The following is a 23,340-nucleotide window of genomic DNA, read 5'->3' as shown; positions in this document are numbered from 1 at the left end:
GCTGTCACCAGTAGGAATGGCGCATGTATGATAAAAAGTGGTTGACTGGAGGAGCGGCGCTATGGATGAGCGTCTTTAAGTACTTCATCTTCCATATGTTTTCACAATAGAATGAATGCATAGCTAATGAGGCACAACGCACATAACTTTTCAAGCTGTCCTTTGAAGAAAAGGAGCGTAGGAGAGCTAACATTTTTTAAAAAGTGTAAAACCCATTCTAAACCTAAGTCCCTCCGAAGAACAGGGTCCCACTATCATCCACTATCATACCGCTCAGACACCCAGGGAAAAGCTGCCAACAATCACCTAAGGTCGTCTTCCAGGGACTTAACGGAAACATGTTCTAGAACCTCTGAGAATCTTCCAAAATTCCCTTCTCGGAGTTCCCTCCCTCCACTAGACACCGTAGTGCGTCAAAAGCCCATAGTCTTCTCAGAAGGGAAAAATATACATCGCGCGATATTTAGCGACGGGATTTGGAAGTTACGGATCAGCCGTGGCGCATGCGCACTGAGTCACGACCGCCGGGCTGCACGAGGGTAGGTAGGCTGGATCCCAGAGAAGGGGGAGCGGCGCGTGCTGGTGTCTTCCCCCCCTCCCCGCGTACAGCGTGCGGCTGCGGGTGGCTGGAAGTGCGGAGCGCGGGGTCTGGCTCGGCGTCCCGGCTCCCGTGTGACTGCCGCGGACGCCCTCCTGCTCCTCCACGAGTTGCAGAAGTGCAGCAGGCGTGCTCCCGGCGCCGGGACGTCAGCGCCTTTTCCTCTTGAACGTTCGCCCCCCATGTCCACTCCCTAGTCCCCTGAGAGTTGGTCTTCGCTCCACGGCGCGCCCCTCCCACCGGACCCCGTTCCCTCCTGCTCCAGGTCGGTAGTCGGCTTCATCCCTGGTGGCCGTGCGTGGGGGCGGAGAAGATGGCTGGCGGACGTCTGCTGTTGGGGGGCGACTTCCTGTCGCCTCCGCCGCTGCCCCCCCTCCCGCCTCCGCCGCTGCCGCCCCTCCCGCCGCCCCCGCCCCCGCCCGAGCCAGTGCTGGAGCAGTGGCGCTATAGCCACGAAAGTGACTGGCAGTGGGCTCTGCGACGCAGCTTCATCTGTCGGCACCTGCACAGCTATCCTGGGGCTGCCCTCGACCAGCTCCTTGCGCTCTCCGCCGCCTGGACCAACCACGTTTTCCTGGGCTGCAGGTGAGGAAGGTGTGCGGGTGGGATTAAGGGACGTGGGTAGGGGATCGGTGACGGGGTTCGAGTCGGGTTAAGGGACTGGGATAGGGGATCGGCGATGGGGATTGGGATGGGGGTGGGGGCAGGATACGGGTGAGGGTTTAGAGGATGGAGAATAGGAGATGCTGGAAGACCCTGTTGGCCTGGGGAGGGGGTTGACCGAGGGAGGTGACAGGGGATGACATAAACAGCTAGAAGAGTGAGGGGATGGAGATATAGCTGCTCCTGGAAGTGGAAGCATCACCACAATGACCACCTCGGTGGTAGTCATTGTGGTGATGGTTCTGGAGGGCGTGGGAAATGACGAATAGCAAAACCTCGGACCTGCGTAGGACCTTGCAATGCTGCGGTATCCGCAGAGAATATCCTCCAGTCGGGGCTTCGAGGGGCTGCCGGGGTCTGCGGGCGGGGGGCTGCAGTTCTAATCCCGGGCTCCTCCTGACCACTATCTTTCCATCCTCTTCAAGGAAAACGGCAGCCCCCAGCGACGCTTCTCTGTCTCCTCCTGGGGCGGCGGTTTGTACGAGGTGTCTCAGCCGCAGGGTCCGCCTTGTTTGTAGATTTGCGCATAATGTGTCTGGACGAAAACAAAGAAATGAATATATTTACTATAAAAATGGATTTCTCTCCTTTCACCTTAATTGTGATCAGAAGGATTAATATTTTGCCTCGGGTGAGGTTTTAGGGGTGTGTGCTTGTGTCTCTGTGTGTGTGTGCGTAGTGTGTTGCCCCCCCCCCTTTCAGAAACCTGGTGCGCATTCTGAATAGGCCTCTTTGAAAGCTCTTTGCATTCGGTGGAGACTGCAGTATGGTTCCAACGCATTTATTTTTTAAACAAGACTTCTTGTACCTCTGTCCTTCAGAACCCCAAATTGATCTTATACTAAATTTATCATTCCTTTGATAGACTGAGAGGCTTCTTGTTTTGACACTCCTGTCTCACAGTGATTTTTTTTTTATTAGGAAGGATGAAAAATTCTGGAAAAAGATCAGATCAAGTTGAGCAAATTCAGGTTGAGGAATAACTAACAGATCCAGGAACATAGGATTGTCCATTCCTACCCTTAATTGTTGAATATGGTATTCATTGTGATACTTTGCTCTCTTCACAAAAATTCATGTTTTTCTGTCTTCTCTAGGTTAGTGTAATTTCTGCCTCCAGAGAAAAATGATTCTTTCACTGGAGGAACTGATTACCAGTGGGGAAACTTCAGTTATTAAACCTGTCAGATAAATCTAATTGACCTTCATTTACCAATATTGTTCCTGCAGTTGAGAAGATACCTTTATCATAGATCTTAATATAATAGAAGACCATGGGGAATCAATCCTAAAAAAAAAATCTTACATGGGAGGATAATAACCATCTGTGTTAATAAATCTTACCTTCCCAGTAGAATGTAAGCTCCTTTGGGGAAAGGGTTTATGCTTTCTTTTTCATACCTTTATTTCCAGTGCCTAGAAGAGTGTCTTTTATAATAGTCACTCAGTAAACGTGTGGATTATGGATGACTATAGTTTTATAATGTCCAAAATACTTAAAATTTTTATTTATTTTTATTTTTTTTATTTTTCTGAAGCTGGAAACTGGGAGAGACAGTCAGACAGACTCCTGCATGTGCCGGACCGAGATCTACCCAGCACGCCCACCAGAGGGCGATGCTCCGCCCCTCCGGGGCGTCGCTCTGTTGTGACCAGAGCCACTCCAGCGCCTGGGGCAGAGGCCAAGGAGCCATCCCCAGCGCCTGGGCCATCTTCACTCCAATGGAGCCTCGCTGCGGGAGGGGAAGAGAGAGACAGAGAGGAAGGAGACGGGGAGGGGTGGAGAAGCAGATGGGCGCTTCTCCTGTGTGCCCTGGCCGGGAATCGAACCCGGGACTTCTGCACGCCAGGCCAACGCTCTACCTCTGAGCCAACTGGCCAGGGCCCAAAATACTTAAAATTTTAAGTCTCTCACTGAATACAATAGCCTGGGGAATTTTGGGTGGTGTCTCATTTTTACAGCCCAATCAATGGAGGCCGTGAAGTTATAGTGACTTTTCCAAAGTCCCACAGTCTTGTGATGCTCTTTCCACTGAGATACAGCTGCTACGTTTGGGAAGGATGGACCAGGAGTGAAAGCAAGTAACCGACACCAACCGCATCATTATCATACCTCAGGATTTCATTCCAAGAACAGCAGCCTTATACATCAGTGAGGCGTTAAAAAACTAGCCAGGCCAATGGTAGTCAGTGTTAAAAGCTCAAGCTTCCAAGGCATCTTGTGTATGTGTGTGTGCACTTGCCAAAGAACATCCGTGTATATATTATAGTTACCATGTGACATTGTAGTTAAGTCAGTTCAGTCGGTGCAAGTTGCCATAACATTATGAAATAGCCTAACCGGAAAGTAGTGTCAGCATTATAACTAACTTAGATACGGGAGAAAGCAGACACAATAAAGAATTTTTTATTTTTTTTTATTTTTCTGAAGCTAGAAATGGGGAGAGACAGTCAGACAGACTCCTGCATGCACCCGACCGGGATCCACCCGGCACTCCCACCAGGGGGCGATGCTCTGCCCCTCCGGGGCAGCGCTGTGTTGTGACCAGAGCCACTCTAGCGCCTGGGGCAGAGGCCAAGGAGCCATCCCCAGTGCCCGGGCCATCTTTGCTCCAATGGAGCCTTGGCTGCGGGAGGGGAAGAGAGAGACAGAGAGGAAGGAGACGGGGAGGGGTGGAGAAGCAGATGGGCGCCTCTCCTGTGTGCCCTGGCCGGGAATCGAACCCAGGACTTCTGCACGCCAGGCCAACGCTCTACCACTGAGTCAACCGGCCAGGGCACAATAAAGAATTTTGTGAGCTAGAAACCACGTGCAGTATTCCTCTTTCGGCAGGCTTTCTGTGAGCTGTCAGCTTTCGGTGGGGAAAATCTGTATTCCGGTACTTGTTAATGTTGATGTTGGCAGAGCTCTTGTTTTCTTGTCTTATTTTGTGACAGAAGACTCTTCTTCTTTTCCAAGTGAGAGGAGGGGAGACAGACAGACTCCCGCATGTGCCTCAGTTGGAATCCACTCGGCAGCCCCCATCTGGGGCCGATGCTCTGCTCATCTGGGGCCATGCTCACAACTGAGATAGAAGACTCTTCTCTCAAGGGAACTGTAGAATACGTGCTGCAACAGCCTATTCTAAACATAATTTGCTGTTCAAGATCCAGTCCTTGACTTATAGAACAAGTTGTGAACAATAGCAAGAAGGGAACTTGCACCTTTCCCAGCATCTAGCAGGACTTTGTGTGTTCCGTTTCGTTTGGGGCTGAGGTAACTCCTTGGTCAAAGGTATCTGTGAAAGCTCCTTGATCATACGACCAAGACAAGCGGGGCTCAAATGTGCAGGGAGGCAAAGCATGGTTCAGTCCTTTTGGTGATAGTGCCATTTTCTTTTTTTTTTTTTTTTTTTTTTTTCATTTTTCTGAAGCTGGAAACAGGGAGAGACAGTCAGACAGACTCCCGCATGCGCCCGACCGGGATCCACCCGGCACACCCACCAGGGGCGACGCTCTGCCCACCAGGGGGCGATGCTCTGCCCATCCTGGGCGTCGCCATGTTGCGACCAGAGCCACTCTAGCGCCTGGGGCAGAGGCCACAGAGCCATCCCCAGCGCCCGGGCCATCTTTGCTCCAATGGAGCCTCGGCTGCGGGAGGGGAAGAGAGAGACAGAGAGGGAAAGCACGGCGGAGGGGTGGAGAAGCAAATGGGCGCTTCTCCTGTGTGCCCTGGCCGGGAATCGAACCCGGGTCCCCCGCACGCTAGGCCGACGCTCTACCGCTGAGCCAACCGGCCAGAGCTGATAGTGCCATTTTCAAGGAACACATTTCAATGTCTTTTTAACTTTGTAACAGCGATTCTCAAACTTGAGCAGGCATCAGAATCATCACTCAGGCTTCTAAAAAACACAGATTGCTGGGCCCCATTCCCGAGGTTTCTGATTCACTAGCTCTGAGGTACGGGGTCCTAGAATTTTCACTTCTAACAAGTTCCTAGATGGTGCTGACGATGAAGTGAAGCCATCCAGAGATGACACCGTGAGACCACTGCTTTATAGGGTAAAGTATTTCATTTTTCCATCACAGTCCAGGCGACCAGGAAGCTCAAAAGGCTGGAGTGATTTCACTTTTTCTGTTTGTTTCATAAAAGTAAACAATCTGTCCATTTTTTCTGCAAGGAATTTCCAAAATATATCTTGTGGCTGATGAGAAGCTAGTTCAGTCTTCTTTTTTTTTAATTTTTTTTATTTATTCATTTTAGAGAGGAGAGGGAGAGACACACACAGAGAGAGAGGAGAGACAGAGAGAGAGAAAGGGGGGAGGAGCTGGAAGCATCAACTCCCATATGTGCCTTGACCAGGCAAGCCCAGGGTTTCGAACCGGCGACCTCAGCATTCCAGGTCAATGCTTTATCCGTTGCGCCACCACAGGTCAGGCCTTTTAATTTTTATTTATTTATTTATTTATTTATTTATTTTTATTTTATTTTTTTTTTCATTTTTTCTGAAGCTGGAAACAGGGAGAGACAGTCTGACAGACTCCCGCATGCGCCCTACCGGGATCCACCCGGCACGCCCACCAGGGGCGATGCTCTGCCCATCCTGGGCGTTGCCATGTTGCGACTAGAGCCACTCTAATGCCTGAGGCAGAGGCCACAGAGCCATCCCCAGCGCCCGGGCCATCCTTGCTCCAATGGAGCCTTGGCTGCGGGAAGGGAAGAGAGAGACAGAAAGGAAAGCGCGGCGGAGGGGTGGAGAAGCAAATGGGCGCTTCTCCTGTGTGCCCTGGCCGGGAATCGAACCCGGGTCCTCCGCACGCTAGGCCGACGCTCTACTGCTGAGCCAACCGGCCTGGGCTAATTTTTTTATTTATTCATTTTAGAGAGGAGCGGGAGAGACAGAGAGAGAGAGAGAGAGAGATAGTAGTTCAGTCTTCTAATCAAGGACATCTATAGCACTTATATAATGGTTCATATGGATGCCAGGGAATCTGTGCAATTTTTTACTGAGAAGTTGTAGTTAAATATATATATAGTTAATAAAGCAGAATGCTTGGTTAACCAGAGCATTCAGTTTTCTAATCATTCTTCATCACTAGGATTAGAACCAGAATCCTGCCTGTTGACCTTTGATGCGATCGATGTTAATTAACCATGAAAATATATTTTTAAATGAAGCCAGCTTTGTCACCGTGACTGTTTGTCTCTTCTCATCGTCTTCGTCGATGTGAGACTGGTGTTTAGAAGGCAGATGCCAGTGGGCTCGTGCTGTAAAACCAACTTTGCATGTAGCAGATAGAGGGTATCAGTCACTAGCTAATGAAGTATGAGTGGGAGCTTTCAAAAGACTCATCAATAATCTGGCTGGGTGTTATTTACTTGTGTTAGGAGTCTTATGAATAATTTTTTAAAGACTTTATTAATTTATTCATTTTAGAGAGGAGAGAGAGAGAGGGAAGGGAGGAGCAGGAAGCATCAACTCCCTTATGTGCCTTGACCAGGCAAGCCTAGGGTTTTGAACCGGCAACCTCAGCGTTCCAGGTCAACGCTTTATCCACTGTTCCACCACAGGTCAGGCATATGAATAATTTTGAATAAATAATTTTATACTTGGCAATCCTAATCTTTGCTGAGTTTTCAAACCTCAGTCTTTTTACTTGGACTGAGAAGACCCAGTTTAATTCAAACCTTTTGACAGTATCTACTACTGAATATTTATTAAATCTCAGGTGCTGTTGTATATCATAAGCATGCACCTGTGTGTGACTGTTTTTGTTCAAGAATGTAAGATTCATGAACTCAGATGTCTTTATCTATTAGAAATCATCTTTTTATGTGCTGGGCACGGTGGGGCAGTTGACTAGCGTACTGATTTCCAAAAGTTTGGTACATAATAACCTACCTTTGGAAACCATAAAGACCTGCTGGAGGTTTTTGGTTTTCTTTTGTAAGCATTTACAACCAAATAGGTAAATCAACAGACTTAAATATATAATAATCAGGCATCTTAAAATTACTGTATTAGATTTGTCTTAATGATATTTTTCCATCATAATTCCTCTAAAGATAGAATATTTTATAGCCACTAAATCTCATTTGGTAATAACATGGAGAAGAAGCTATACAGTAAATTAAGAAACACACACACACACACACACAAAACACCTCACCAAATTGCAAATCAACATAGATGATCTGATAGTGATTAGGGGTAAGGGGAGGACTATGGCGAACATAGAAAATGAATAAAATGTAAACCCCAAAATGTTAATGAAGTTATCAGCAGTTGGGTTCATAGGTGCTTTGCTTGGTGAGTCCCTAAAATTTCTGGCGTAAAGGTGTTATTTTTAAATCCCCTACAAAAAGTACACTAGAGAAAACTGAGTAATGAAAGCTTTACTACCTCGGCTCATTTCAAATCTGTGGAACCACTTCTTTATCCCTGGATAGCTACCCTCTGGAGAACTTAAGAAATGAGAATTAAATTCTAGTGGTTTCCTTAAAGACTCCAGATTGATATTTTCTTTGTACTTGGAATAGTCAAGTGTTAGGCACTATAAGGTCTTTTCCATTGTTTGAGCTGGTTGGGCTTCTTCAGTACTAGGACTTCCTGATATAGGACTGGTAACCTGCCCGGAGGGTCATTTTTGTAGCCTATGGGAGATGTTCAGTTTTGCAGCTGGTGTAATGAATAGGAACAATGAACAGGTATAATGGTTACTAATGCTAGAAGAAACCTGAGAGAAAAGTGAGTGTAGATGCAGTGAGCCCTAAAGGCGTCATCCATGCACCCTGGATTATGACTTGCTTGTTGTTTACAGTTTTATACCTACTTAGAATCAGGCTCGAATTGGAGGTCTGGAGAATTTTGACTGCAATTGAAGGTGAGTGGCTTGGTCGCAGTACCAAGTTTGGTAGCAAAGGTGGCATTGCCAGTTTAAGACTTGTAGACTGCTACTATTTTGATAATTTCTTGTTTTCATGTCATACCTTAGAAATTGGACTCCCAAAACAGTGGAAGCGGTCTATAGAACATATGACGTTTTAGGCTATGCTTTCCAGTGTTTGGATAAGAGTAAATGAAAATAAAATTAATTTCTGGCATTTAAATACTGGTGTTAACAGCAGCAGGAGCAGTTACCAGTTTGATGTGCAGGTTACAGCTGGGCTTGCTCCCGGTAATCTGTCAGTGAAGGCCACCATGTCTTGACTTCTCTGCTTTGCAAAGACAGACATCTGATGGGTGTAGAAACTATTGTGCTAAAAATGGAAAATGTTATTCTCCTTCAAGTTCAGAATCTATCATGCAAAGGTGTAATAGTTTCTCATTTCCAGAACTTTCTTCTCACATGCCACCAGGAATCTCTTTTTCGGTCATAGGCTGGGAAAGGATGAAGGTAGGAAGGGTGGGTAGATCCCTATGATAACAGGAACTTCACTTGAGCCCATATTTTTGTTTCTGTGCTGTAAAATGATATCCTGTCAAACAGCCAACCTACTTCTTAAGAAGCCCTTTAAAAAATTGTGTGTTTTAAAGCTCTTTATTATGGAAAAATCAAACACATACAAAAGTAGAAGTTTCATGAGAGTCCATGTACCTATCTATCACTCGCCTTCGGGAATTATCAAGTCTGTCATACTGTCCTACTCATTTCATGGATTTTGCCCCTGTAGAAGATTGGCTGGAGTATGTTAAAGAAACTCTTGACGCTGTTTCCCCTGTGAATACTTAAATATGCATCTGTACCAGATAAGGATTTCTTTTAAGGATTTTATTTATTGATTTTAGAGAGAGGAGGAAGAGAGAAAGAAAGGCAGTGCAGGAGGAGTGGGAAGCATCAACTTGTAGTAGTTGCTTCTCGTATATAACTTAACCCGGCAAGCCCGGGGTTTCGAACCCGCAACTTCAGCATTCCAGGTCAACGCTTTACCCACTGTGCCACCGCAGGCCAGGCCAGCTAGGAATTTTTTTTTTAAATTTATTTTTATTTATTCATTTTAGAGAGGCGAGAGAGAGAGAGACAGAGAGAGAGAGAGAGGAGAGAGAGACAGGGGGGAGGAGCTGGAAGCATCAACTCCCACATGTGCCTTGACCAGGCAAGCCCAGGGTTTCGAACCGGCGACCTCAGCATTTCCATGTTGACGCTTTATCCACTGCGCCACCACAGGTCAGGCCAGCTAGGAATTTTAAAAAATTTAGTTGTAATACCTTTATTCACACTTATTAAAATTAACAATTAATTAAAATCACCCGCCTGACCAGGTGGTGGCGCAGTGGATAGAGCGTCGGACTGGGATGTGGAAGGTCCCAGATTCGAGACCCTGAAGTCGCCAGCTTGAGCGCAGGCTCATCTGGCTTGAGCAAAGAGCTCACCAGCTTGGACCCAAGGTCGCTGGCTCCAGCAGGGTGTTACTCGGTCTGCTGAAGGCCCACGGTCAAGGCACATGTGAGAAAGCAATCAATGAACAACTAAGAAGTCGCAACGCGCAACAAGAAACTGATGATTGATGCTTCTCATCTCTCTCCGTTCCTGTCTGTCTGTCCCTGTCTATCTCTGCCTCTGTGTAAAGAAAAAAAAAAATCACCCAATGCCTAGTCTGTGTTTAGTTTTTTCCATTTGTCTCAAAATTTCTTCTTGCAATTGGTTTGTTGGATTCATGATCCAAACAAGGCCCACTCAATGTACGTATTTGGTCGATCTGTCTCTTTTAACCTATACACAGTTCCCTTTTCCTTTTTATTTTCCTGTTATTCATTTGATGAAGAAACTAGGTTGTCACATAGTGTTTCCTTCATTCTGGGTTTGGCTGCTGAGATTCTTGTCATGGTGTTGAACATGTTTTTCCGAGTTAGGGACTTGATCAGGTTCAGGTTCAATGATTTGAGGCGCAGGAATACTCTATAGATAGTTTTTTTGTCCTGTTATGTGATACGAACATCATGGGGCACATGTTTGCTTGTCCCACTTTTAGTGATATGAAAAAGTTCCCTGTCAGTTTTTTAATTGAAATTTTTAATGAGATAATTGTAGATTCACATGTAATTATATGAAATAACATGAAGAGATGCTTTGTACTCTCTACCCAGCTCCTCCCATGATAACATATTGCAAAATCGTATGATATAATAACCAGGATAATGACATTGTTAGACTCCACTGATTTTACTCAGATTCCCCCAGTCTTACCAGTACCCATGTGTATGTGTGTTCTATACAATTATTTATTTATTCATTCATTCATTTATTATTATTCTTTTCCAAGTTAGAGTAGGGGAGATAGACTTCCGCATATGCCCTGGCCAGGATCCACCCAGAAAACCCCGTCTGGGGCTAATGCCCTGTCCATCTAGGGTCATGCTCACAATCGAGCTATTTTTAGTGCCTGAGGCAGAGGCTTGGGGAGCCATCCTCAACACCCGGGGCTGATGTACTTGAGTCAATTAAGCGATAGCTGCAGAAGGGTAAGGGGAAAGAGGGCGTGGATGATTGCTTCTCCTGTGTGACCTGACCAGGAATCGAACCTGGGACTTCCACATGCTGGGCCGATGCTCTACCACTGAGCCAACCGACCAGGGCTGTGTTCTATACAATTTTATTACCACAGCCAAGATATTGAACAGTTCCAATACCACAAGGATCCTTCTCACTCATACACAATATTGCATGTGTCAATATTCCTTTTTTTTTTTTTTTTGTATTACAGCAACAGAGAGAAGGACAGACAGACAGGAACGGAGAGAGATGAGAAGCATCAATCATCAGTTTTTTGTTGTGACACCGTAGTTGTTCATTGATTGCTTTCTCATATGTGCCTTGACTGGGGGCTACAGCAGACCGAGTAATGCCTTGCTTGAGCCAGTGACCTTGGGTTCAAGCTGGTGAACTTTGCTCAAACCAGATGAGCCCACACTCAAGCTGGCAACCTCGGGGTCTCGACCCTGGGTCCTCTGTGTCCCAGTCTGACGCTCTATCCACTGCACCACTACCTGGTCAGGCTTTTTTTTAATCTCTTTTTTATTTAGTACTTTAATAGTTTATTGCTGAGCAGTGTTCCATGGTGTATGTATACCGGAGTTTAACCATTTCTCTGTTAAAGGGTATCTGTGCTCATTTCAGTTTCTGACCGTTCCGAACATAGCTGCTGTGAGCCTTTGTGTGCCGGGTTTTGCGTGAGCATACGTTTTCATTTTTTCTGAGATATACGCCCCAAGAGTGTAATTGGTAGGCCGTATGGTAATTGCATGTTTAATTTTATAAAAACTTTCCAAGTTGGTTACCAGAGTGGCCATACTATTTTTTTTTTCAGAGACAGAGAGAGGGATAGACAGGGACAGACAGGAACAGAGATGAGAAGCATCAATTGTTAGTTTTTCGTTGCGCATTGCAACACCTTAGTAGTTCATTGATTGCTTTCTCATATGTGCCTTGACCGCGGGCCTTCAGCAGACTGAGTAACCACTTGCTCAAGCCAGCGACCTTGGGTCCAAGCTGGTGAGTTTTTGCTCCAACCAGATGAGCCCGCACTCAAGTTGGCAACCTCGGGGTCTCGAACCTAGGTCCTCCGCATCCCAGTCCAACGCTCTATCCACTGCACCACTGCCTGGTCAGGTGGCTATACTATTTTATATTCCCACCAGCAATGTGTGAGTGGTCCAGATCCTCTGCATCCTTGCCAGCATTTGGTGGTGTCACTGTTTTTTATCTTAGCCATTGTGATAGGTGTGTAGTAACCTCTCATTATCGTTTTAAGTTGTATTTCTCTGGTGGCTAATGATGTTGAACATCTTTTCAATGTGCTTATATGCAATCTGTATCTCCTATTTAGTGAAATTTTCTCTTCATGTCTTTTTCTTGTTTTGTTTTGTTTTTTTCAAGATTTCATTTATTGGTTTTACTGAGTGGAGGGAGCCAGAAGTGTCAGCTCATAGTTGCTTCACTTTAGTTGTTCATTGGTTGCTTGTCATTTGTGCCTTGACCAGACAAGCGCAGGGTTTCAAACCGGCGACCTCAGCATTCCAGGTCAGTGCTTTATTCACTGTGCCACCACAGGCCAGGCCTCCTGTGTTTGTTTTTAAATATGCTTTTGCTGTTGTGTTTTGAGAGGCATTTCTACTAGATACTAGTTTTTTGGCAAGCGTGTAGTTTGCATATATTTCCCCCAGTTTGTATCTTGTCTTTTCATCCTCTTCACAGGGTGTTTTGAGAGAAGTTTTTAATTTTGATGAAGTACATTTTGTCAGTTTTTCCTTTTATGGATAGGTTTTTGGTGTCAAGTATAAAAACTGTTTTCTTAGTCTAGATCCTGAAGATTTTCTCCTCAGATTTTTGTTTGTTTGTTTGTTTTTTGACAGAGACAGGAACAGCTAGGGACAGAGAGAGAGAGATGAGAAGCATCAATTCTTCGTTGTGGCACCTTAGTTGTTTATTGATTGCTTTCTCACATGTGCCTTGACAGGGGGGCTACAGCAGACCGAGTGACCTGTTGCTCAAGCCAGCGACCTTGGACTCAAGCCAGTGATCTTGGGCTTCAAGCCAGCGACCTTTGGGCTCAAGCCAGCGACCATGGGGTCCTGTCTATGATCCCACGCTAAAGCCAGCAACTCTGCACTCAAGCTGGTGAGCCCGCACTCAAGCCAGTGACTTCGGGGTTTCAAACCTGGGTCCGCTGTGTCCCAGTCCAACAGTCTATCCACTGTGCCACCACTTGCTCAGGCTTTCCTCGTTTTTTTAATAAAAGTTTTATAGGTTTACATTTTATGTTTAGGTCCATGATGCGTTTTGAATTAATTTTTTATACAGTTTGAGGTGTCAGTCATGGTGTCATCTGTTGCCTGTAGCTGCCCACTTGCTCCAGCGCCGTTTTTGGAAACAGCTGTCCTTCCTCCATTGCGTTGCTCTTGCAGCTTTAACAATCAGTTGAGCATGTTTGTGCAGGTCTGTTTCTGGGTTCTTCCCCATCAACTCTTCACCTAATAGGCTTAGCAACCATTGATGATAATTTATTATTGCATTATGGGTTGCAAAAAGGTAGTAATCATTCCTACATTATTAGCTGGGCTTCTTCTGCAAAAGAATTTTCTTCATCAACTCTTCAGTTGCTCTGAGATGTAATTTTTATGGAAAGTGCAAGATAAATCCTTTCTTTTTTTAATATTACTCATTTTGGGGAAATGACTTGATTCTCTGCCATCCTTCAAAGGTGACCAATAATGAGTTTGTAAGTATCTTTTTGAACTAATGGATTTTAACATATTTGATGTGTTTCAATCCACTGCTGTTACTGTTCTAATTGATAACTCAAGTTGGCTTACTTTGCCAGTAGGAGGCTATTCAAGTTGGCTTCTGTGTTCATTTGACACAATTCCTGAAGTCTTAAAGGTTCCTCGTTTTCAAGTACAAGATCTTCCAAGTTCATATTATACATTTTTTGCCCCAGACTTGGAATGAGCCATTGCTCTAAGGACCCTGATTCTTCTTAATGGAAAATGACAGAGATCAGGAACAGAGAGATGAGAAGCATCAATCGTTAGTTTTTCGTTGCGCATTGCAACACCTTAGTTCATTGATTGCTTTCTCATATGTGCCTTGACCGCGGGCCTTCAGCAGACTGAGTAACCACTTGCTCAAGCCAGCGACCTTGGGTCCAAGCTGGTGAGTTTTTGCTCCAACCAGATGAGCCCGCATTTTTTTCTTTTGTATTTTTCTGAAGCTGGAAACGGGGAGGCAATCAGACAGACTCCCGCATGTGCCTGACCAGGATCCACCCGGCACGCCCACCAGGGGGCAATGCTCTGCCCATCCGGGGTGTCGCTCTGTTGCAACCAGAGCCACTCCAGCACCCGAGGCAGAGGCCATAGAGCCATCCCCAGCGCCCGGACCATCTTTGCTCCAATGGAGCCCTTGGCTGCAGGAGGGGAAGAGAGAGACAGAGAGGAAGGAGAGGGGGAGGGGTGGAGAAGCAGATGCTTCTCCTGTGTGCCCTGGCCGGGAATCAAACCTGGGACTTCCGCACGCCAGGCCAACGCTCTACCACTGAGCCAACTGGCCAGGGCCACACAGTCTGGATTTTAACAACCCAGCAACTCTTAACATTCTTAGGACTTTTATAAACATATAAATGTAATTATTTACATGTAATACTCATGTATAATAGAGAAAAATAAATCATTGGTTTATATGGATACTTTCAATTCAAACTTCAAGGTAAGGTCTTGGCCTAAATTTCTTTCTTTCTCCTTTTTTTAAAGAACTTTAAATTATATCTTTTGGCCCTGGCTGGATTACTCACTTGGCTAGAGCACTGTCCCCATACACCAAGGCTGTAGGTTTGATTCCCTCAGGACACATACAAGTATCAGCCAACGAGTACATAAATAAGTGGAATAACAAGTTGATGTTTCTCTCTCTCTCTTCTTTTCTCTCCTTCTTTCTTCCTCTCTCTCTAGCATCAGTAAAAAATACATTAGAGAATTTTTTTAAGTGAGAAGAGGGGAGGTAGACAGATTACCACATATGCCCTGACTAGGATCCACCCAGCAACCACGTCTGGGGCTGATGCTCAAATTAACCAAGCTATCCTCAGCATCTGAGGCCGATGCTAGGCCTAACTGAGCCACTGGCTGCAGGAGGGGGAAAGGGACAGGAAGAGGAGCAGATGGTCGTTTCTCATGTGTGCCCTGACCAGGAAACGAACCTGGGACATCCACATGCCAGACTATCCACTGAGCAAACCAGCCAGGGCCAAATTTTATTTTTCATTTTTCAATTATAGTTTACAGTCAACGTTATTTTCTATTAGTTTCAGATGTACAGCATAGAGGTTAGACAATTACATACTTTACAAAGTGTTTCCTCCTATATTTGTAGTACTCACCTGGCATTATACATAGTTACCACATTCCCTGTGTTGTAATTTACATCCCTGGGACTATTTTGTAACTACCAATTTGTGCTCCTTAGCCCCTTCACCTCCTTTTTTTTAAAATTTTTTTAAGTGAGAGGAGGGGAGGCAGAGAGACAGACTCGCATATGTACCCAAACCTGGATCTACCCACAAGCCCCAATGGGGCGATGCTCTGACCATCTAGGGCCATTGCTTGGCAACCAAGCTATTTTTAGCACCTGAGGCCAGAAGCTCCAGGGAACCATCCTTAGCACCCCAGGCCAACTTGCTGGAACCAATCGAGCTATGGCTGCAGGTGCGGGGGTGGGGAGAGAAAAGGGGGAGGGGGAGAGGTGGAGAAGCAGATGGTTGCTTCTCCTGTGTGCCCTGGTTGGGAATTAAACCCAGGACATCCTCACACTGGGCTGACACTCTATCACTGAGCCAGCTGGCCAGGCCCCTGGCCTCTTCACCTCTCTAACCCAGTCCCCAAATCCTCCTTCCTTCTGATAACCAACAGTCTGCTCTCTTGTGTCTATGAGTCTCTTTCAGTCTTGTTTGTTCATTTATTTTTTTCTTTGGATCCCACATATAAGTGAAATCATACAGTATTTGTCTTTTCTGTGATTTATTTTACTTAGCATAATACCTCCTAGGTCTATTCATGCTATCACAAATGGTAAGATTTAATTCTTGTTTTATGACTATTATATCTTTTGAAATATTCCCATTGTATGTGTGTACCACCACTTTTCTATCCACTCTTCTATTGATGGGCACTTGGGTTGCTTCCACATTTTGGTTATTGTAAATAATGCTGCAGTAAATATAGGGCTGCATGTATTCTTTATCAAAATAGTGTTTTGGGGTTCTTAGGACATAATCCCAGAAGTGGAATGGCTGGGTCAAAAGGCAGTTCGATTTTTAATTTCTTGAGGAATCCCCATACTGTTTTCCACAGTGGCTGCACCAGTCTGCATTCCCACCAGCAGTGCAGGAGGGTTCCCTTTTCTCCACATCCTTGCCAGTACTTGTTGTTTGTGGACTTATTGATGATATTGGCTTAAGTTTCTTGATTTTTTATGTCTGTCTTGTAGTGACAAACATAATTACTCATCTCATAGGTAAGTATTGTAGGGCTGATTCTTTAGTTTTTATAGCCATAATATTCTGTTGAAAATGTCCTGTGAGAACAATAATAAGATTGGTTCATTTGGAAGCTTTTATAAAAAATGACATTCTTATCTGTTTTAATAGTTGATTATCTTAATTTAAATAGGTACAGCCCATGCTTGATGGAAAAAATTCTTCATATGGCCGAAGGTATTGATATTGGGGAGATGCCTTCATATGATCTGATGCTGTCCAAACCTTCCAAAGGTCAGAAACGTCACCTCTCAGCATGTGATGGTGAGGATACTTGTTTCTGGAAGGTGGGATTTGAAGAACTGACATGGCCTTTTTTTTTTTTAATGATATGAGCATGGTATATAATTTTAAATAACATTGGATCTCACACAAATGTAAAAGAATTTTAACTTTTAGCTATGTGCAGTTTTTTGTGTTTTTTGAGGATGCTAAATAGAACTGAAGACCAAGAATACTGAAGTCACACTATAATGCTGTCTTTGAAGTCCATGCCATGAGCCTCTGTCTAAATAGAAAAACTTTATACTCTGATCGTTTGAGCATGTTAGTAACTAAATCCTCCTGGATGGGTCCAAGATGGAGCAGCTTTCCACTGCACAGTGTTATAGGGAGGAAGGTCCAGTGTCCGGTACAGCCTCAACAGAGTTCTTCTAGACCGTTAAATTTGATAGCCCTCCTAAATCATTAGTTTCCACCTGTTGCTTGTTGTAGAAATAAAATAGAGCAAATGCTCTTTTATGCAGAATAGGTCAGGACTACGATTTTGAAGTTGAAAGCCTTTGGGATCTTTCAATAATCATTTTCATTTGATTTTTAGTGTAAAGCGCCATCACAGTCACTCACCTCTGATACAAAACACAGAAGCTTTGCACATGGCTCTGGCCATCTGTTCCAATTGCAGTCCTTAAGGGCACTTTTCATACAGGTGGTATGATACTGTATGGGAACAGCTTCTTACTCGGTACACTTCACTTGTGCTCTAACTCGTTAGTTGCAAAAGCACCCATCATTCCTGCATGGTGTGGTGATCTGCATACTTGACTCAATGACATATTTTCTATCAAGTCCCTTCCCTTAAACATGGAAGGACAGGAAGCATCCCTCCTTAGGCTGGACCCTTAGCATTGATATTACATCCCTTTGCCTAAATGACCTGAAGTGTTTGTTGTTTTGTGTTTTGTTTTGTTTTGTTTTGGTGGGAATTATTTTGTACTGACAATGCAGCTTGCAAATAATATGGTTGGTACTATTTTCCTACTTGGTTCTTTTGAAATATTCCCTTTTTAATGAATTGTACATTTCACTCATTCTGTAGGTCCAAATCCTCCCAAAAAGCAAGCCGGTTCCAAATACCATGTGAGACCTCGTTTTGAGCCTGTACATTTTGTAGCTAGTAGTTCAAAAGATGAAAGGCAGGAAGATCCTTATGGCCCTCGTACAAAAGAGATAAAAGAACAAGCGCGTTTTGCCCGCATGCGGAGAGACATCTACCAAGATTATACTCAAGACTCTTTTAGCATCCAAGATGGGAATTCTCAGTATTGTGATTCGTCGGGATTTATTTTCACAAAAGACCAGCCTGTAACAGCCGCCATGTATTCTGACAGTGGGAAGCCTGCCCCAAGCAGCACAGCGAAGCCGGCAAACTCGCAGCCAAAGCAGGCAAACTCACAGTCGGCTCGTGAGCCCTCGTCGTCACAGACATTTCCTGAGTCAGTGGTGGCCGAGAAGCGGTATTTCATTGAGAAGTTAGCAGCGACTATCTGGAACAACCTTTCTAATCCAGAGATGACCTCTGGGTCTGACAAAATCAATTATACATACATGTTAACTCGTTGTATTCAGGCATGTAAGACAAATCCTGAGTATATATATGCTCCTTTAAAAGAAATCCCTCCTGCTGACATCCCCAAAAATAAAAAACTTCTAACAGATGGTTACGCCTGTGAAGTTAGATGCCAAAATATCTACTTAACCACAGGTTATGCTGGCAGCAAGAATGGGTCCAGGGATCGGGCCACTGAGCTAGCTGTAAAACTCTTGCAGAAACGTATTGAAGTTAGGGTTATCCGACGGAAATTCAAGCACACAATTGGCGAGGACCTTGTGGTGTGCCAGGTTGGTGTGCATTTGTATGAATTTCCTCCGGCTCTGAAACCACCCGAGGAGCTGGTGGTGCTGGCTAAAGATGCCTCAGGGCAGCCAATTTTTAATGCTTCTGCCAAACACTGGACCAATTTTGTCCTTACAGAAAATGCAAATGATGCAATTGGTATCCTTAACAATTCTGCCTCATTCAACAAAATGTCAGTCGAATACAAATATGAGATGATGCCAAATCGCACATGGCGTTGTCGAGTATTTTTGCAGGATCACTGCTTAGCTGAAGGTTATGGAACCAAAAAAACAAGTAAACATGCAGCTGCTGATGAGGCTTTGAAAATCCTTCAGAAAACACAACCCACTTACCCATCTGTCAAAAGTTCACAGTGCCATACAGGCTCTTCCTCTAGGGGGTCTGGCAAGAAGAAAGATATAAAGGATCTTGTCGTTTATGAGAATTCTTCAAATCCTGTGTGCACGCTGAATGACACAGCTCAGTTTAACCGGATGACGGTTGAATATGTCTATGAGAGAATGACAGGCCTCCGATGGAAATGCAAGGTGATCCTAGAGAGTGAAGTGATCGCAGAAGCCATCGGAGTGAAGAAAACCGTCAAATACGAAGCTGCTGGTGAAGCTGTGAAAACCCTCAAAAAGACCCAGCCGACCGTCATTAACAACTTGAAGAAGGGCACTGTTGAAGATGTGATTTCAAGAAATGAAATTCAGGGCCGCTCCGCAGAAGAGGCTTACAAACAACAAATCAGAGAAGATAACATAGGGAACCAGCTGCTGAGAAAGATGGGCTGGACGGGTGGTGGTTTAGGTAAATCTGGCGAGGGCATTCGGGAGCCAATCTCTGTCAAAGAGCAGCATAAGCGGGAAGGGCTTGGGCTTGATGTAGAAAGGGTAAATAAAATTGCCAAGAGAGATATAGAACAGATCATCAGAAACTACGCCCGCTCCGATAGCCACACGGATTTGACTTTCTCTACAGAGCTGACTAACGACGAGCGGAAACAGATCCATCAGATCGCCCAGAAGTACGGGCTTAAGAGTAAGTCTCATGGGGTGGGCCACGACAGGTACCTGGTGGTGGGCAGGAAAAGACGGAAGGAAGACCTGCTAGATCAGCTCAAGCAGGAGGGCCAGGTGGGGCATTACGAGCTTGTGATGCCTCAAGCGAATTGAGGTCTTACTAATTTATTTTGTGAATGCCTAATGAGGCATATCTGTGAATTAAAGAAATGTTCCATGTTCCAGTTGCAGAGTATAATTCGTTCTTAAGATATTTCACCTTGTTCATTTCATATAGTGTGCTTTTATTAGATACTGGAACCTGAAAAATTCTGTCCACTTGTATTAGCTTAAGCCAGCAGATGCTATTGTGCACTTACCATTTGTGTCTTTGATATTGCTGTGTCCCTCAGATTTTAGTAGTCTGTACAAAGCCAGAACGCACATCCAAATGGGATTTCACCCTGAGAAAGAAATTCCCCTTTTAAAGGGCATAGCACAGCAGTCTGCAACAATATGTGAAGTCGATATTAACCTACAGTAAAACTACAGTCTTAATTCCAGACTTAAAATGTCAGATCAGTTTGTATTATCTATTTTCATCTTTGTGTGAAGCCAGTTATAGAATGTTTAACAGTAAATTGTGCTGTACGTGTAAATGTCCCTATCAACTAAATGATGTAAAACTTTCTTAATGTAATTTTGGTGTTCACTTATTTATAACTTCTACCGTGTGGTTTTCAGAATATTGGAAGTGATTTACTGTACCTTGTGATATGTCAGTTTTAACAAATTCTAGTCTTCATGCTGAGAGAGCACTTGAAACCCTTCAGACACTTGGGCTTAAGCTGAAGAAAGGAGCTGGAGCTGCTTGTTCTTGGTGCCTTGCAGAGAGTCTCACAGCAGCCCTCCATTAGCTTTCAGCCGGTTGGATGCGGCCAGTGCTGGGGCAGAGCTGGGCAAAGACCGAAGAGACTGGTGCTTTGATGAAAAGGTCAGTTGGCTGGTTTCTCTCTCAAAAAGCTTATTAGGCTCCAAAAGCCAACTTTGTAACATATTTAAAACGGCTATTTTCGCTTATTTCTGGAATGTAAAAAAGAAGGTATATAAAAAGAGTTAGTGTGTGCTTCCTGAATAAAAAGGAGCCGAAGTTGATCAAAATGGTGGTGTGCTTATTTCTGGGCAGCAGCCTAGTGGCGGCACTTTGGGCCTTTGGAGAGGGGAAGCGGTGTTCGCACACAGCGTTTCAGCGCCAGAGCACGTGTGGATGGACACAACGAGCAGATAGGAACAGGCAGCCGGTCGCCCGCGTGTTATTCGTATGGACCAACATGCTGTCTGCAGCCAAATCTCAGGCTGTTTAATTTTATGTGATTTTGTTTTTGTGTCTCAGATAAACCAAGTATTAATATTCACACTTAATATTCATAACTGAATATTAACATTGAGAGTTGAACACCTCCGATGAAATGATTGGTTGTTTCCAGTGTCTTAAAACATTTAGCGTCACGCTTGACATGTAACTGGCCCACAATGAACAGAAATTTCCTTTCCCCTCTTTTTTATATCTTTATATTAAGAAGCTATCCACTGTAGTTAAGTCAGTATTTTAAAAAATATGAAGGCATTAACTTTTATACCTGGATCTCGGTACCTTTTAATCAGCTGCAATGATTAAGACAGCGATACTTGCTTTCCACCGTCTTCCTAGAGCGCGGCCTTTCCTCATGTGGGTAGGAAGAGAATGAGGTGTACGTTTTATTTAGCACTTAATGTTTTAACAATGGCAGAGGGAACTAAGCTCAAATGTTTATAGATTTTGTAAGACTCATACCAACCCTGAGAAGCTATGGTTCGGTTAGTGAGTTAGGAAAGTCACCCTTCTATTCTCTTGAGTAAGAGTCGCTTTGGGGATTAAAGACTGTGAGAACTCATTTCTCTCGACATTTCTTTCCTCTTCCCAAAATTATTTTTCTGGGGGGCGGACTAGGGGAATGTTACATATAAATCTGGTTTATTTAGATAAGTTCAACAGGACAGAATATTAATGTAGTTATAGTTAAGGTTCCCAAGTAATTGGGCCAAGAATATTTTTGGTTCTGGATTTGAGAGCCCAGATCCCCCAGCTTGTTAGATCAGCTTTGGGATCGATGTGGGAACAGGGTGAAGTCACTGACCTCTGATTGAAAACCAAGTATGCTGGGAAATAAGTTTGGCAAGAATGAGCTGCTGAGAACTTTGCTCTTCAATTTTGTCCCCTATTGTTTCCTGTATTTTCCCTTTCTTTAAAACAGTCATATTTAACCTGGTAACCATACACAGGTACATCAGCAGTTCCATGTTTTGAGTTATTTAAACACGTTATACTAAGGAACTGTTTTCAGTTATATAAATACATATTCATGTATATACGTATTTATCATTGAATATATTATATAATATGTATATATATAATTGAGTCATACAGATCTTAGATTTTTTTCCATCCACTGTGACTGAAAAATGAATGGAAATTTCATGCCTTCTGTTAAGATCCTCTTTTTAGTAGTATGTAATGAATCACTTTACTACGGGTAACCCCTTAAGCTGGAGACGGGTCCTAAATAAAGGACCCTAATTACAACCTTTGTTCCTCCTCATCCCTCCTTCCCCCCACATCAGCAGTTGCAGATTTGAAGACTCAAGTTTAGATCTATCACTTGAAAAGGAACCTCACATAACCTGTTTTAAATTATATACAGGCAGCCTGTGGTATCTGTTTAAAAAAAAAAGATTGTAAAAAAAAAGGGCAAATTATCATTAAACATCAAATTAATGGTTTCTGGTACCTTTTATCATGGTTTACCATGGGCACGATGCTTTGGGAAGTCAGCTTGTTGGTTGAATGTTGTCAAGTTTAAACAGGGTTACCATACAAAGGAGATTGGGAATAGTGTTTCTCAGGAGGTGTACAAAAGAAAAAATATATCTGCACACTCCTGAGCTTGCCTTATTTTTTTAAGTATGGTTAAGTGTCAATAAGCTACCCAACCACAACAGGATAAAACGGTTCGTGTAACACTGACATATCAAACGGAGACCAATTTAATGTTTCTACGGTGACACAGAAATGGACGTAACGGAAAACAGCACATTTAAGGATGTTGGTCCCAGGTGAAACGAACCGATGAATGTGGCGGTCAGCGTAGAATGAACTCCCCCACACTGAGCTTCCTTGAAGTGTCATGTCTTAAAGGACCAATAGGTACATATACCGTAAAGATTTCATTTTATTTAGTGCTTCCCCAAACAAGTAAAGAGGTGATTTTCCACAAAGTCATTGTCGTCCTTGTCTATGTAAAAAGAAGCAGGTTGCTTTTTAGAAGACAGAGTTTTATTTAAGCACAACTTGATTGAGGGTACTGTACTCCCAAACTTTACACAGGACTGAAAACCCCATTTTATAATGGCTTGGTACTGTTTGTTTTTAACCTTTTATGTAGTACAAACTTCATGTAGTTATCTGGGCCCCCTGACCATCCAGAGTACGAGCGTACATGTGTAAGGCAACATTAAAAAAAAAGCAAATGCATGTTTTTCTTGTTCCCATAAATTGGTTATGAAACAAACATGATTTTAAGTTAATAAAACTGTAACTGGAACTAATTTTATTTTTTGAAAAAAACTCAGTACTCATTGTTAGGATTTTTAAAGAAGCGTATGTCAGGATCAACAAGTTAGGTATCAGTCTGAGGGTGCTGGTGAATATCCAGCTTTATTCCCCCCCTTACCACAATTTCATTCCTTTGAGCGATAATAAATTTGAAGTAGCTTTGTTTTATTTGCTTTACATTCTGTTAAAATGCTTTTTAAAAACATTACTACTCAGGACTAAAAGGTCTTCTCCAACAGTATCTATTCTTTTCCCTCTCCCCAAATCTGTACTTTTGTTTTAACCATGTTTCTT

General features: G+C 43.9%; 1 protein-coding gene across 1 annotated transcript; it reads left to right on the top strand.

Moving 5' to 3' along the window:
- Positions 1 to 530: 530 nt before the first annotated feature.
- NKRF (NFKB repressing factor) lies at positions 531 to 20,373 on the top strand. The gene is made up of 3 exons (XM_066356983.1): positions 531 to 1,183; positions 16,405 to 16,535; positions 17,590 to 20,373. Exons 1-3 carry the CDS (start codon positions 912 to 914, stop codon positions 19,566 to 19,568), a joined length of 2,382 nt encoding a protein of 793 aa, XP_066213080.1. The 5' UTR covers positions 531 to 911; the 3' UTR covers positions 19,569 to 20,373.
- Positions 20,374 to 23,340: the final 2,967 nt, after the last annotated feature.

This window comes from Saccopteryx leptura, chromosome X (assembly GCF_036850995.1).
Source record: "Saccopteryx leptura isolate mSacLep1 chromosome X, mSacLep1_pri_phased_curated, whole genome shotgun sequence".
Lineage (NCBI taxonomy): Eukaryota > Metazoa > Chordata > Mammalia > Chiroptera > Emballonuridae > Saccopteryx > Saccopteryx leptura.
The sequence above is the reverse complement of the archived record's forward strand: the minus strand, read 5'-3'. Positions and strand labels throughout refer to the sequence as shown.

Excerpts from the sequence above, each read along its gene's own strand:
- NKRF (XM_066356983.1), top strand. The coding sequence starts at position 912 with ATGGCTGGCGGACGTCTGCTGTTGGGGGGCGACTTCCTGTCGCCTCCG. Across the intron at positions 1,184-16,404 it reads CACGTTTTCCTGGGCTGCAG|GTACAGCCCATGCTTGATGG; the intron begins GTGAGGAAGGTG and ends TAATTTAAATAG. Across the intron at positions 16,536-17,589 it reads TCACCTCTCAGCATGTGATG|GTCCAAATCCTCCCAAAAAG; the intron begins GTGAGGATACTT and ends CTCATTCTGTAG.